The sequence below is a fragment of the Nicotiana sylvestris genome, chromosome 9, assembly GCF_000393655.2.
Source record: "Nicotiana sylvestris chromosome 9, ASM39365v2, whole genome shotgun sequence".
NCBI lineage: Eukaryota > Viridiplantae > Streptophyta > Magnoliopsida > Solanales > Solanaceae > Nicotiana > Nicotiana sylvestris.
The window spans coordinates 127,021,730-127,036,070 of NC_091065.1; the positions used below are offsets into that span (position 1 = coordinate 127,021,730).

The 14,341-nt window shown below is 32.6% G+C and overlaps 1 protein-coding gene across 2 annotated transcripts; it reads right to left on the bottom strand.

Moving 5' to 3' along the window:
* Nucleotides 1-7,255: 7,255 nt before the first annotated feature.
* On the bottom strand, nucleotides 7,256-13,646 carry LOC104230328 (uncharacterized). 2 transcript variants are annotated; one of them, XM_009783102.2, is made up of 9 exons: nucleotides 13,493-13,646; nucleotides 12,583-12,681; nucleotides 12,075-12,511; nucleotides 11,290-11,356; nucleotides 11,133-11,186; nucleotides 8,918-8,986; nucleotides 8,719-8,784; nucleotides 8,563-8,631; nucleotides 7,256-7,540 (listed from the first exon to the last, which is right to left on the bottom strand). In XM_009783102.2, exons 1-9 carry the CDS (start codon nucleotides 13,601-13,603, stop codon nucleotides 7,499-7,501), a joined length of 1,014 nt encoding a protein of 337 aa, XP_009781404.1. In that variant the 5' UTR covers nucleotides 13,604-13,646; the 3' UTR covers nucleotides 7,256-7,498. The 2 variants fall into 2 exon arrangements, with proteins under 2 accessions (XP_009781404.1, XP_009781408.1); XM_009783106.2 differs by lacking the exon at nucleotides 8,918-8,986.
* Between the last annotated feature and the right edge of the window lie 695 nt (nucleotides 13,647-14,341).

Here is a 14,341-nt window from a genome sequence, read left to right on the forward strand (position 1 = left end):
ATGCAATGCTCCGGCTACTTTTCAATGATGCATGATATCAATCTCCTCTGACATGGTGGAGGATTTCTTAGAGGTGTTCATGGATGATTTTTCTGTGGTTGGTGATTCCTTTGAGCATTGCCTTGACAACCTTAGGCAAGTGCTCATAAGATGTGAGGAAAAAACCTTGTGCTAAATTGGAAAAAATGCCACTACATGGTGGACGAGGGTATTGTTCTGGGCCACAAGATTTCCAAGCAAGGTATAGAGGTTGATCGAGTAAAGATCGAGATCATTTCCAAACTTCCTCCTCCCATTTAGGTAAAAAGTGTTCGGAGCTTTCTGGGGCATGCCAGTTTTTATAGGCGATTCATCAAAGACTTCTCAAAAATTGCAAGTCCCATGTGCAAGCTCCTTGAAAAAGATGCAAAGTTTGATTTCGATGAGAAGTGCCTCAAAGCTTTTGAGGAATGAGGTTTTGCCCTCGAGATAGTGGTACTGGTCAGACAGGCACGCAGCAGCAGGGTACTATGGTTACCGCACCTCCTCCAGCATAGCCAGTTAGAGTTGTTCCTCATGGTACTCAGTTGAAAACGAGGCTCACCACGGCACCTATTATTGTCACACCCGATTGGTCTCTTCCATTTGAACTCATGTGTGACGCCAGTGGTGTAGCTATTGGGATGGTACTTAGTCAACGGCATAACAAGATCCTTCATCATGTCTACTATGCATGAAAGACACTCAATGGCGCACAAATGAATTACACTGTGACTAGCAAGAACTACTTACCATTGTTTATGCTTTTGAAAAATTTCGAGCCTATTTGTTGGGGTCCAAAGTGATAGTTTACACTCATTATGCTGCTCACCGCTATCTTATGGCAAAGAAGGGTGCTAAACCGAGATTGGTTATGTAGGTTCTTTTGTTACAAGAGTTTGACTATGAAGTCAAGGATCAGAAAGGGATAGAGAATTAAGTTGTGGATCACCTATCTAGGCTTGAAGAGGCAGGGAGACCAAAAGAAGATCTTGAAATTAATGATGCCTTCCAAATAAGCACATATTGGCATTGTCTAGCACTTTCGCTCCTTGGTATGCCGACATTGCTAACTTCTTGGTTAGTGACCTTATGATTTGATAAACTGTGCTTTTGCTTTGGACTATGGTGTTTATAACCTAATGAACCTGGTCCTTGATGATTTGACTTTAAATGGAAAGTGTTCTGATATTGTGTTTGATGTTGAGCTGAGTTGAAACAGGTTAGATACTTCTGAAAGCACAGAGTTTGTCATCATCAAAAAGGAAGAATTTGTTGATCTGAGCGATTTTGGTTTTGATGATTGACAAAGGAAAACATGCATGAACTAGATCCATACACAGTGTACACAGGCAAGGGCAGATTCAAGCACAAGGCATGCACGCGAAGAGATAAGATTAAGTGGCTATATCTGCTATCTTCTGAATGAAAAGGTTGTATAATTGATAAGGAGCAGGATCCCTTAGTTGAAGAGAACTCCATCCAATATAAGGGAAAAGTTAGAAGTTAAAGTTGACTAGAACTCTTCCACTAAGGAAGAGTAAAGCATTAGAACTCTAGTTACTCTTTATTTACTAATTCTATATATATCTATCTATATCTATATATATATATATATATATATCAGATGTGTTTTCTTTTATAGGTGATGTACACATACTGAAGTTAAGCACGAATTGAGAGCAAAATAGTAACGCATTTTATGAGCAATTCCTGTGAGATTTAAGAGTGTGATCCTGAAGCTACACGAACCAGATTGAAGAACTAGCTCCATAAAGAGTTTTATGTGTCTTTATTTATTTCTAGTTAAAAGTGTAGCGGGCATTTTGAGTTGTACCTTTGAGCTTTCTTAGAAGCAAATTGTACTAGGTACCTGAGTTGTATCTTTCAAGTAGATTTAACTTGAAGTAGTCACAATAGCCTGTGGCGTGTTGCTACAAGGGTTAGAGTTAATCTTTAGGTTTGCAAGAGATTGTAAACTCGAGTTGTATCTTTCAAGTTAGAGTTAACTTGAAGTAGTCGCAACAGCTTGTGGCGTGTTGCTATAATGGTTAGAGTTAATCCTTAGGTTTGCAAGAGTTTGTAAAGTTTGTTGTTGGCTCAGATTTGTAGTGAAGTGTTTGGAGAAAATCCTACTGGGTAATAGGTCGTGATTTTTTTCACCTTTTGAGCCGGGTGTTTTCCATGTAAAAATCCTTATGTACTTTACTTTCTGTATTATTTATTCTGCAACTGTAGTGTTAGGAAGAAATAGAAGAACCAAGTCATTCAATAATTCAGTGCACACGAAAATTAAGCACCACACAAATCACTCCTCTTGTGTAATATTGAAGTATAAAACATCAGTTACCCAACTAATCTGTAATTTAGCACAAAGAAGTTGAAACAATGTGTTCTATGAAAAATCATTAGCTTTTTGTTAGGGGAATTTTGTATGTTGTTGCTGTTTTATGTATACTGTTGAATTTTGGGCAAGACTTTACAATCCTCAATTTTATATGCTATATTGAGTTATATTTCTACTCGCAAATTTAGTTCATCAGTGTTTATGTATAGTTTTCAAGAATTTAAATAGGAGCATTTTTGGGCTTATTCTATGTGAATTGTCCGAGCTACCCTTTCGTCAGCTCATTGTGAATTTTTTTGGTTTCTCATTTCTGCTTGACATGATTAGTACTTGAGGGTTTTTTTATTTTTTGCAAGAATTTAAAACATTTTGAGCTTATTCAATGTGAACAAGCTTTTCTGCCACCAGCTTTATTGTAAAAATGTATAGGTTTTTACTGTTTTTATATATAATATTGTACTTTAGGTTTTTGTAGCTTTGAAGTGCATGTGTTGATTATAAAAGAGTGGATAAGGATGCAAGTTCGTAACTTATAAAATTGATTTCTGTTATTCTGCGTAAACAAATTCATATTACCAAAGTTCTAAACAAGAGATGATTTTTAATTATCCACTTAAATTGTACAATATCTTTTATGTATAATTACTCATTCAAAGATCTATATTAATAATCAAAGGCATACCTACGTTGGGTATAGAGGGGTCACCGAAACCCGTTAACCTCGGCAAAAATGCTGCATATATGTCATATATATATTTGTTTGTACATTGAGGACAATTTTAAATTTTTGTTGGCCCCATCTGTCACAAAACTTTGGACGGGAGCACTGGTCGGGAAGCTTGCTCAGACGTCTTCCGTTGATTGACGTCTAGAGTTCGAAACCAGTTCCAGCATTTATTTCTGATGTTTTTTTCTTCTTTTTTTTTGAATTCAAAGAAAGTTTACTTTTGCAAAAACTGAGTATGACAAACGGTACTTTCTTAACTCCTTAGTCATTTCTTTGTTTTTATTATTTTCCACCTTTTGCCTGGCCTTTGTTTCTTACAATTCTTACCAACAGTGTCCTCAGCATTATTTTTCATTCTTCTTTTGGCCCTTTTTCCTTTAATTCTTTTCAACATCTATTAATTTCTAATCCATTTACATTATTTTTGCACACACTCTCTCTCAGGTATGTTACAATAAATTTAACACATCTTGTTTTTATTTGTATAATTGTTAGAATAGATGTGGTTCTGTATAATTTAATTTAGAAAATGCTAGTAAAACATACATTTCTCATCTGGACGTAGAAAATTTGATTAAATTAAAGCTAAATCTATTTAATTAATTGGATTATCATTTGTATATATAAGTTGAATAAATACAACAATCAATTAAATGCATCATGGCATTAAGGGTGTACATAGGTCGGGTTGGTTCGGATTTTGCAATTACCAAATCAAACAATTGTGTCAGGTTATTAAATCTAAAGACCAAACCAAATCAATAAAACTCGGGTTTTTCAATCTCGGTTTTCTCGGGTTTTCGGGATTTTTCCCCAGTAAAATCTTTGCAGCACAAAGCATATAACTTGTGCTCAAAATATCTCATCTAACTTGTGCTCAAAATATAAATTACATCACAATAAATATATTTATATATTAAATATATCTAAACTTTCTATATATGTAATGTCGGGCTGGTTTGGTTTCGTTTGACTTTCTTTAGTTAAAACCAAATCAAACCAATTATGGTCGGATTTTTTTCTCCAACACCAAACCAAATCAAACCAAACCATAGTCGGGTTTTGTTTTCTCGATTTGACTCGGATTATCGGGTTGGTGCGATTTGTCGAGTTTTTTTTGTACACCTCTACATGGCAAGAGCCGACTGTACGGATTAAGACAAGGTGCACCCGACATCAATAAATCCTGGGTCCGCCTCTGTTAATAATATTAATATCATTTTATAAAATTATATATCATATGACTTGGTTTACACGTGCCGAAAAACTAGTACTTTACAAAATTTGTGACGTAGAAGTTATATCATGCTTTATGTTTTTAATCACTTCCCAAAATCATTGGCATGAACAAAGGGGAAAAAACTTGACATTAATAAAAAATACTATATTAAAAGCATGAAGGCCCTTAGTGAAATGTCGTTCGCCTTTTCTATCCTTTAAAACATATTTCACGCTAGATAAAATAGTCATTTTATTATTTTTCTAATATTAAGGAATATCTATTTAATTATTTCCTAATATTTAGGACTTCAAAATCAACCAAATATTATATTTTGAATCATTCGTTGTTTAAATTAGGTAAGACAATATATTTATAAAAGAAAATTAACACCCAAAAGGGCTGAAGTAGGAAACTTTCATTCACTTAGAACTCTTTTTAGATTTAGGAGTCTTTATTGTTTGCATAGAATTATAACCAATTATTTATTTATAATTTTAGTAAAATAAAGCTAATTGAAAGAGAATAAATTTAAAAATACAAATAAAGTCTCGTGCACATAGCCCTTTTATGTTAAGAAATTCTTATTTTATTGTGATAGAATTATAAAATAGTACTCTTTTAGTGTGAATATTTTAAAGGATATGCACAATCCACCTTTTAACAAGTAACTTTAAAAAATAATTAAAGGCTAAATGGTAGAACGAAACCTAATTTTAATTTTAACATGGACTTTATATTTTTACTGCTTCTAAAGTAGTATTAACATAGTCTTTTTAGAACCCGTGAATTCCATATAATTTTATGACAATCATAGACATTTAATTCTTTACTAATTTGTTGAAAATAATTACTATATTTTTGTTCTTATTGATTAAGCTAATAGCATAATTTGTATATTTTCTGCGATAAAAAAAAGGTACCTTTTCTCAGTTAGTTGACTTTATTTGTGTTTTCTATAATGAATTTAAGAATATATAACTTTTCAAATAAATTTTTACAGAATAACTTAAATGTTCAAGGGTTAATGCGTTCTTGCTAAAACTAAAAATGAAGAACGATAACTTGTGAAATTGAAGTAATGATATTATATAAAATTTGTATTGATTTTTAAGTTGAATATATTGACCTGCATGATTGAGGGCTTATATGGGATATAGTTTCTCTCTTTATTAGGTTAGCTAGATAAGTTCAATAATTACTATTTTCAAGAACTTATATTTTTTTTATAACTTTTATTTTATCACTCAAACATAATTTTCAGTAGAATATTTATATAATATTTTAATATTTCATATTCATCGAGATAGTGTTCACTCACAATCGTTTGTCTTTTAGATAAAATATTTAGGAATAATCACTAAATTCTTTCCCTAACACTTAGGATTTTGATCTAAAAAATCATATTGTTTGATTGGAGTCCTTCATATAAACTATATTTAGATTTAGGGTATTGAATTCCAAGCATTTGACGAGTATTTTTTTAATATTGGTTTAGGAGTAAACTTTTTTTTTTGGTTATAAAAGCTTAGGTTTAGTAGTTCTTATTTTCCTTTTCTTGGTTTAAGTATTCTTATTTTCCTCTTCTTCTTTTTTCCTGTTTTTGAAGTACTTTGTCAAGGTTTATGAGTATTTCTTTTAAATAATAAAATACTCATTGAATTACTATTTTTATATTTAAAATTTATATCAACTAACTTTTGTTATTAAATCATACTTGGGTGTAAGAACAAATATTTAGCAATCATAAATGTAGTGACCTCAATCAATTCTAATATTTATAAAATTCAAGTATCAAGCTAACTAAGAAAATATTTTGATTTTAAGAATATAAAAGAAAGAGAAGTGTTGGTAAGATTCAATAACACTAATGGTTGTACTAACATAAAAGTCCAAAAGTGATATCTCATAACGTACAATGAACATATATTATTATTTGATAAAAATTATAATTATGGTTAAATATTTAAAATTTGGATGCGCTAATATTAATTGAATCAACAAAAAAAATTCTCTTTAACAATTAATTACATCTCGATTAACCAAAAAAAAAGTCTTTGATTTAACTAATTTGCTAAAATTTCAAGTCATTTTTTGCGAAATTCATCATATAAATCGGTTATAGTATAGTATTAAGAGTCAAAGTATTAAAAATTCAAATGTTTAACAACAAAAATGAAACATTAGAAGACAAAATATATTCTAAGTGAGTTGTCATTAATTAATATTTTTTTTGGTATTCTGTTTAAATGACAACTCCCTATACTTATTGTTAAATATTAACTTAACGTAGAAATTTTTAAGGTTAGCATTTGATAACTTGATTTATATGTTCTTCATATACATATATTCTATTGATGGATAAGAAATTAAAAGTATTTGGATAGTCCAGCGGTAATGAGAACTAAAACCTTGCAAGAGGGGCATACAGCTGGAAATACGAATCACAGACAAGTGGACATAAGAGAATTTTGTAATTACTAGTAACTCATTTTTTTGAACCAAATTCATGTTGCTTACAAATATTTTAGAAACTCTACATCAATCAATCCAGGAAAACGCAAGGCCTCCGGGCAGCACAGAAAAAGAAACTAAGGCCATATAATTGGTCAGTTACTCTATACAATCATGGAACTGCTGAACCTCTTCACATTATCTGTGCTTCTTTTCTAGCAAGTACAGATTAAATGCTAAGTGCAAAACCTATCTACATTTATAAATGTTTACATAGTACATTTATCAAACGAAGACATCGTACACAGAGACGATACAAGGTTATTTCGTATCCATGTTTATTACAGCCAAAATCACATCAAGTTTTAACTGTATGCTTGTCAAATATGTGTTTCATTTCATTTGTACTTGACATCTACTAGTTGATGCTTATTTGAGATTACTGTTTGCATGGCCAAAGAATACGATTTAAATAAATAAAAGACAAAAGGAGAAAAATACCATCTAGATTCAGTACTTTCAGTAGAGACAGGCCAAAAAACATGCATTTAGGCCAAGAAAGAGGACCGCATACATGAACATCATACAAACATATATGAAATACATTATCGGCAAGAAAGAAGACTGGATAAATGAGTGCCATACAAACATATATGAAGTGCAATAAAATTGTTGAACCTAGTTTAATTGGCAGTGTCTGCTACTTGTCGGACCCACCACATACACAAATATATCAACCAATTTCTACCCCCATCATCGTGGAGTGGACCAGAGCCTGCAAGCAGAACCTCTCTCTGTTAGTGTATATCATCAATTGTTGAGTGTAATAAAACAGCGGCCTCGTTCAAGACATGCTAAACAAGCATAAATTAACCAACAAACAGGCAAGATATGATGATTTTATACTACTTCTTGATTAGCTACTTCAGGAATAACATTCGTTCAGAGACCTGTAGCAAAATGGAGAAGGAGGTTTATTGAATCGAACCACGAACGCTGTTAAGCAACTAATACCAAACTCAAGTGAATACCAAGTTTTAAAAAGAATCTATAATCCTTTCCCCGATTCAATGTACACATCAGTATTCTTCAGCCACATTATCTTATGTTGTACAGATCCTTCATTAGCCTTGACATACCCTTATTGAGCGGGTGTGAAATAGATGCAAATACTTCGTGTTAATTCTTCAAATTTTACCAAAATATAAGAAACTTGAACCCGTATTGCATATTTCCATATGCTCATGCCCATACTTGGATATGTACAACAGATCCATGTACCATAGGTCATAACTAAAAAAGAGTATGTCCTACATCATCTTGCAGTAAAATTAGCAATCACGTCACAGCAAGAAATACCCAAGCACGAACTTAAGTTAACATAAATGATAAGAATGCAAATAACCCTGGAGTACCTATAGATCATTTAATCATTTCACTTGAATGTTAAATATGCAAGTGTCTCTTGTGGTGGGGCAGTACAACATTGGCAGTGCACTGCAGAGAATGATTCAAGATATGATACTTATTTTTTAGGATAATCGTGCACCTCAGCTCCCACCAGCAAAGATATTGGGTAACTCTATCTGCCAAGGCTTACACAGATGGAAAGAAATAACCTAGTGTTATTGTCTCCACTTGGATTTGAACCTGAGACCTCATGGTTGATTTAAGATATGATCTTTTTAATGCATAATGCAGACACAAGTCAATATGAAATAAGATCAATCGGATTTCTCTACATACAACCCATTAGTTTCCATTGCCATCAAAATCAGGACAAGAAGATAGACTAACCTGTAGTTCCTGTTCTGAAATTTTAAGCCTTTCACCACACTCTCTTACTTGTGCATAATGTTTATACAACTACAATAATTATTAAACACCACTACAATTAGCACGGATTAGGTAATTAGATTTATTATGAGAAGAAAATTGATAATGCCGAGATACCTTTGATAATTGCATCTGTCTCTGTGATGTAAGCTTCTGTGCAGCTGTCAATGAATCCTCCAGTTTCTGTTTTCATCAAACAGATGCTAGTGAGAAGGAAGAAAAAATATCTAAACCATGTTCAAGGAACTCACTGAGATAGTATGAATAGTAGTAGAAAAGAATATGTTACTAGGAAAACCCTGCAACTTATCATAACCTTGGATCTTTCCTGTAACTTAGACACCAAATTTTGCTTCTCGTTGACCAATTCCTCCATCAAAGACGCCTAACCAAGTCCACTAAACATTAGATTCAAGTAATGCAGAACTTACTACTGTATCCAAAAGTCAAAAGAACATTTGTTTATAAATATAGATGTAGTAAAAAACCTATCAAAGTAGGAAAAGGTACCACAGAGCCAATTACACAAGGTGTCACTATGGTGTTTCTCTTCTAGTAACAAAATGGTAAGTGAAAACCAAAATGTAATACACGGTCCATAATTGCAGGTGGATAATCAATGAAATAAGTAAAATAAGACTTTTGAAGTGCTATCAACTCGTGACAGTGGTCCAGATGGTATATAGATGTTTGGAGGTGTTTTGGAGAGATTGGAATAGGATGGCTCAACAAGCTATTTAATGCTATTCTAAGAAATGGTAGGATGACCGATGAGTGGAGAAGAACAAAGAAGATATTAACTATTGTGGCATTAAACTTATGAATCATAGGATGAAACTCTTAGAAAGAGTGAGAGCCTTAGACTTAATTCTTTTTTGATAAGTAATAATATAATAGAGCTAATAGACTTAGGGACTCTACAAGGGTGATAGAGAATTAATTTGGATATATGCCAGCAGATCAATAATGGAGGTATATTCTTATTAAGAAGATTGATGAAAATTTATCACGAACGGAAGAAAAATCTATACATTTTGCTTATTGAGATCAAGAAGGGTCCTTTGGTGACGGTTGGAGAAGAAAGGAATTGATATTAAATATAAAAATGACATAAAAACATATATTGAGGATCTATCACTAGCGTGAGAACAATAGTAAAATATACAAAGTTCCCCATACTGTAGATTTATATCAGGGTTCACCATTGAGCTTGTACTTGTTGGGCTTTAGTCATGGATAAGTTAACCAACACAATATAAATAAGGTCTCATGGCGTATGCTATTTGCTGATAATATTGTGCTAATCAATAACCAGCAAGGGTATCAATTAAATGTTTGAATTATGGAGAAACACTCTAGAAAGCAAAGTTTTTAGGATAGTATGATTGAATATATGCGCTACAAGTTTAGTCAGCACAAGAAGAGTGAAGTTAAGGTGAGACTAAACGGGATTGTGGTGCTTAAATGCAATAATTCAAATATTTAGACTCGTTGTTCCAAGAGAATGAAATGATAGATGATGATGCTACGCATAATCAAAATTGAATGGTTGAAATGAAGAATTATTATCGAGGTCTTATGTGATAAGAATGATACCTAAAAAGATAAGTTCTATAAAACATTATAAGACCAGCAACGAATATGGGAGTGAATGTTGAGCCATTAAAGTGCACATCCAAAAGATGAGTGTCGCAGAAATGCAGATGCTAAGATGAGGAGTCATATAAAATTAGATAGATTAAAAATGATCACATTCTCCAAAAGATGCAAGTAGCACATATTAAGGATAAAATGAGAGAATGTCGTTTCAGATGATTTGGTCATGTCCCAAGCCTACATCAAAATGCACCAATTTGTAGGCGTCAAATCACAACAAGTGAAGGTGTTAAAAAGGGACGATGTAGACCTAAAATCACACATGGAAATAAGTTGTCTTGAAAGACATAATTTCTTGGAACCCACGCAAGCTTAGCAAAAGATAGACACTATGGAAGGAAAAAATCTATATAGTCCAGTTAGTATATATTTTGGATATGTTAGTACATTTAGGTCTCAATTCTTTTAGGAGTTTCTTTTAGCTCCATCTGAGATTTTTATGCCATTAAAAATATTGAGAGCTTTTCTGTACTCTTTATTAATGATCTTTTTTTTGGTATAATGTTGACCTAAGAGGAATTCAAACGGAGAAACATAATTAGTGAGGATTCATATAGCTGACCCCAACTTATTTGGAACTGAGATGTAATTGTTGGATTATTTTATCAACTCGTGACATGCAAAGAATCAAGAATTTCAAATACTAATAGTTCTAGCTTATATCTCAAGCTGATTTTTCTGATGGTAAATGTGCTGGAATTTGAAATTATCCTCCATCAAGCAAAACTTGGAAGCAATCTAACCATTCATTTCATTTTAGCACAAGTGAAACTATTCACACTTATCAATTTCAAGGAGTGACGTGCCTGACCATCATTTTAAACTACTTATAACACCCAAATAAAGAAATCGTTGATCTACTATTCTTCAATTACCTTTTTCTTAAGTTCTTCAAGTTTCCGACCTGAAATTTCTGTTTGCCTTTCCATCTGAATAAAATTAAAACAAAGTAACACATGAAATAAAGCACTAACGCCAACTACAAAGTTTCAAATTCTAAGATTTATATCATTTTTTAAAGCAATGGTCTACCTGATGCTGATCATTCTCACTTGACTCAGCTGACAGCTCTCTACTAACATGGTCGTCTAAATTAGACCTGTTCAAATTAGACTTACCATTAAAACTGTCCATTATGCTCATCTAAGCATCACCATCAAGAAGGGGATTGATTTTACATTGTCAACCAAAACAAGAAAAGACCAGAGCTACCAAGCAAGCATAGGATAAATGGTTTCAAGCTACGGTGAACACTAAACTAACAATTGCACAAGTTTCTATCATAAGTGCAAAATATAACTAATGAGGCCTGCAAATGTATATGTTTCCGCAGAATGTAATAATATATCTGCATAAGAACATATGCCAAATAAAAAGTTCCCAAAGAAGTAAATCGTACATGAAACATCAGCATAATTTCTTCTGGCATGCCTCAAATATCAGTTAAGTGGTTGAACACTCTACTCAATTTTCTAGTGTAAATGAAGAATAATCAAAAAACCAAACCAAATTTGTACAATTTGATAACGGGCAATCCACTTTAATGTGGTTGCAAGCCGCAAACATGAGTTATAGAGAAATAATGTATCAATAAGACATATCCAAGGTGGAAAGTGGCAGAATCACACTAATATGCCTCTGCACAAAATTACTTGACCCTTCCTACCACTTTTCAGAAACCACCAATGACCAATCAGTAGAGAATATACACAATGTAGAATAATAATGAGTACCAGCAGCATGTAACGCAAAGTATGCTCAACCAATTTAGTAGCTTAAAAAACTAGCAGCAACACATTAAGTAATGTACGTCCTACCGAGGCAGTAGCTTAGGCATTTGATCGTTCTCTCTATCTCTGCTTTTATGGTTACTGTTGGTTTTCTGCATCTTTATAGGCTGGTCCCTCTCTCTTTCCCAGCTACTTTCTCGAATCCTTTCATCTTCCGGCTCAACATCCTCCAAACGTCTTTCATCATCGGCACCCCGATCTCTATTGACTTGATAATCTAGTGATCGACCACGATCACGATTTCGGTCATATCCTCTCTCCCTCTTGTGATCGCGGTCTCGAGAATGCTCTCTATGCCCATTCCTACGTCTGTTATCATCATGATCATAGCCTCTTTCCCAATCTCGATCCGTATCACCACCTCTCACCCCTCTCTCAGAATGCCGAATACTTTCTCGACCAAAATCTGATCTGCCACCTCTTGTAGTCACTTCATTTACTCTTACAACTCGCCCATCAATAGTCTGGTGGAAATATATGTTATTTATATCACTTCAGTAATTATAAGCTACATAACAGAGAGATCAGAAAATACCCTCCCATCCATTTCATTGATGGCACGCGTGGCTGACCGAGGATTAGTGAAGGTGACAAAGCCATAACATTTTCCTCCAACCTTACGGTCATTGATTATCTGAAAGTAAAACGTCCAACTTCTGAAAATAAAAATAAATGCAGAAAAAGAAAAAGCTATTGCAGCCGTCTGACAATATTACCTACTGGCCATGATTCTAAGATACTGTTTTCAACCAAAGCACAAGCAGATGTGGCTACTTATCACAATGAACCTATCTAGTCATACAGAGAAATCACTTATATATTTGAATCACAACTTCAATTTCGAGGAACAAAATGATGTCAAGTACAACAAAAACTGCATGATTTAACTGGAAACCAAATGCAGTCAAAATTACTGAATCCATGCTCCTCTAATTCAAACACGTGAAGCCACAACCTTTTCAGCATGTAAGAAACTTGGGTTCATAGTAAAATGTTTAACGGGGCTTGATATTAATTCAAAGAGTCATAACAAGCTTAACCAACCTTTTTTTACTTCTGTAGGCATCACCTTAACGAACCTTAATTTTAGGCACAGCAGTTTTTCAGTACCAACCACTTACCATATAAAGGCAAGGAGTCTTTCATACCATTCAGTAAAATAGCTTAATTCTTTAAATGGGAACCAAAACATGTTCATGCTGTAACGATCTAACCTTTTATTCAATTAACAACAAGCTAACATAACTTATGCAACTATTCTAGTGGGGGAAAAACAGAATAAATTTAAAATGAACGATTAGCTCACAGAAGACTTGGTGTTAAAATCAAGAAGCTCACAGAAAATCCCGTTTTGCCTTGGCAAAATCCCATGGAATTCCAATTCGAAAAAACCCTAATTTATGACATAAGCTGAGATAAATAGTAAAACATAGTATGATTAAGACCTTAATGCCTACAACAGCACCGTAAACATCGAAGACTCGACGGAGAGTTTCTTCGGTGGCGCTGTAGGGAAGCCCTCCCACGTATATCGAGCTCTCGTCGTCAACTGTCATTCTTTCTCCTCCACAACGTTGCAACTACTTAATTGTCTTTGTTATTGTGGGAATAGGATAGATTACTCTAATTTATGTATAATTAAATGCAGAAGACAAAGGCACCTCGTGAAGCCAAATGGCACAATAATAGAATGACACATGGCATAATTAGTTATTAAATTAGTTATTGGTTTTTCTTTTTAATTTAAATATATCTGAAAAATAAAAATAATTACAAAAACTACCATATATATGTATATATATATATATATATATATATATATATATATATATTAAATTGGTTACTTTAATTTAATTAATAAATAATAAATATAGATTTCTTATCTATATCTATATTAATAATTAACTATAATAAAAAAATAAAAAACAAATATATAAAAAAATAACTACCCATTCAAATTGGGTGGGAGTAGTTTCAAGTTGGAATTTTAAAATTATTTTAAAATCAAAAAGCAAAAAAAATCTATCTATAATTAAAAGCAGAAGACAAAAGCACCTCATGAAGCCAAATGGCAGAACAATAGAATGACACATGGCATAATTAGTTATTAAATTAGTTATTGGTTTTTCTTTTTCATTTAAATATATATAAAAATGAAAATAATTAAAAAAACTACCATATATATGTATATATATATATATATACCATATATATGTATGTATATATATATATAATTGGTTATATATATATTAAATTGGTTACTTTAATTTAATTAATAAATAATAAATATAGAT

Excerpts from the sequence above, each read along its gene's own strand:
- LOC104230328 (XM_009783102.2), bottom strand. The coding sequence starts at position 13,603 with ATGACAGTTGACGACGAGAGCTCGATATACGTGGGAGGGCTTCCCTAC. Across the intron at positions 11,357-12,074 it reads ATGCCTAAGCTACTGCCTCG|GTCTAATTTAGACGACCATG; the intron begins GTAGGACGTACA and ends TAATTTGAACAG. Across the intron at positions 8,987-11,132 it reads TTGAAGAACTTAAGAAAAAG|GCGTCTTTGATGGAGGAATT; the intron begins GTAATTGAAGAA and ends GGACTTGGTTAG.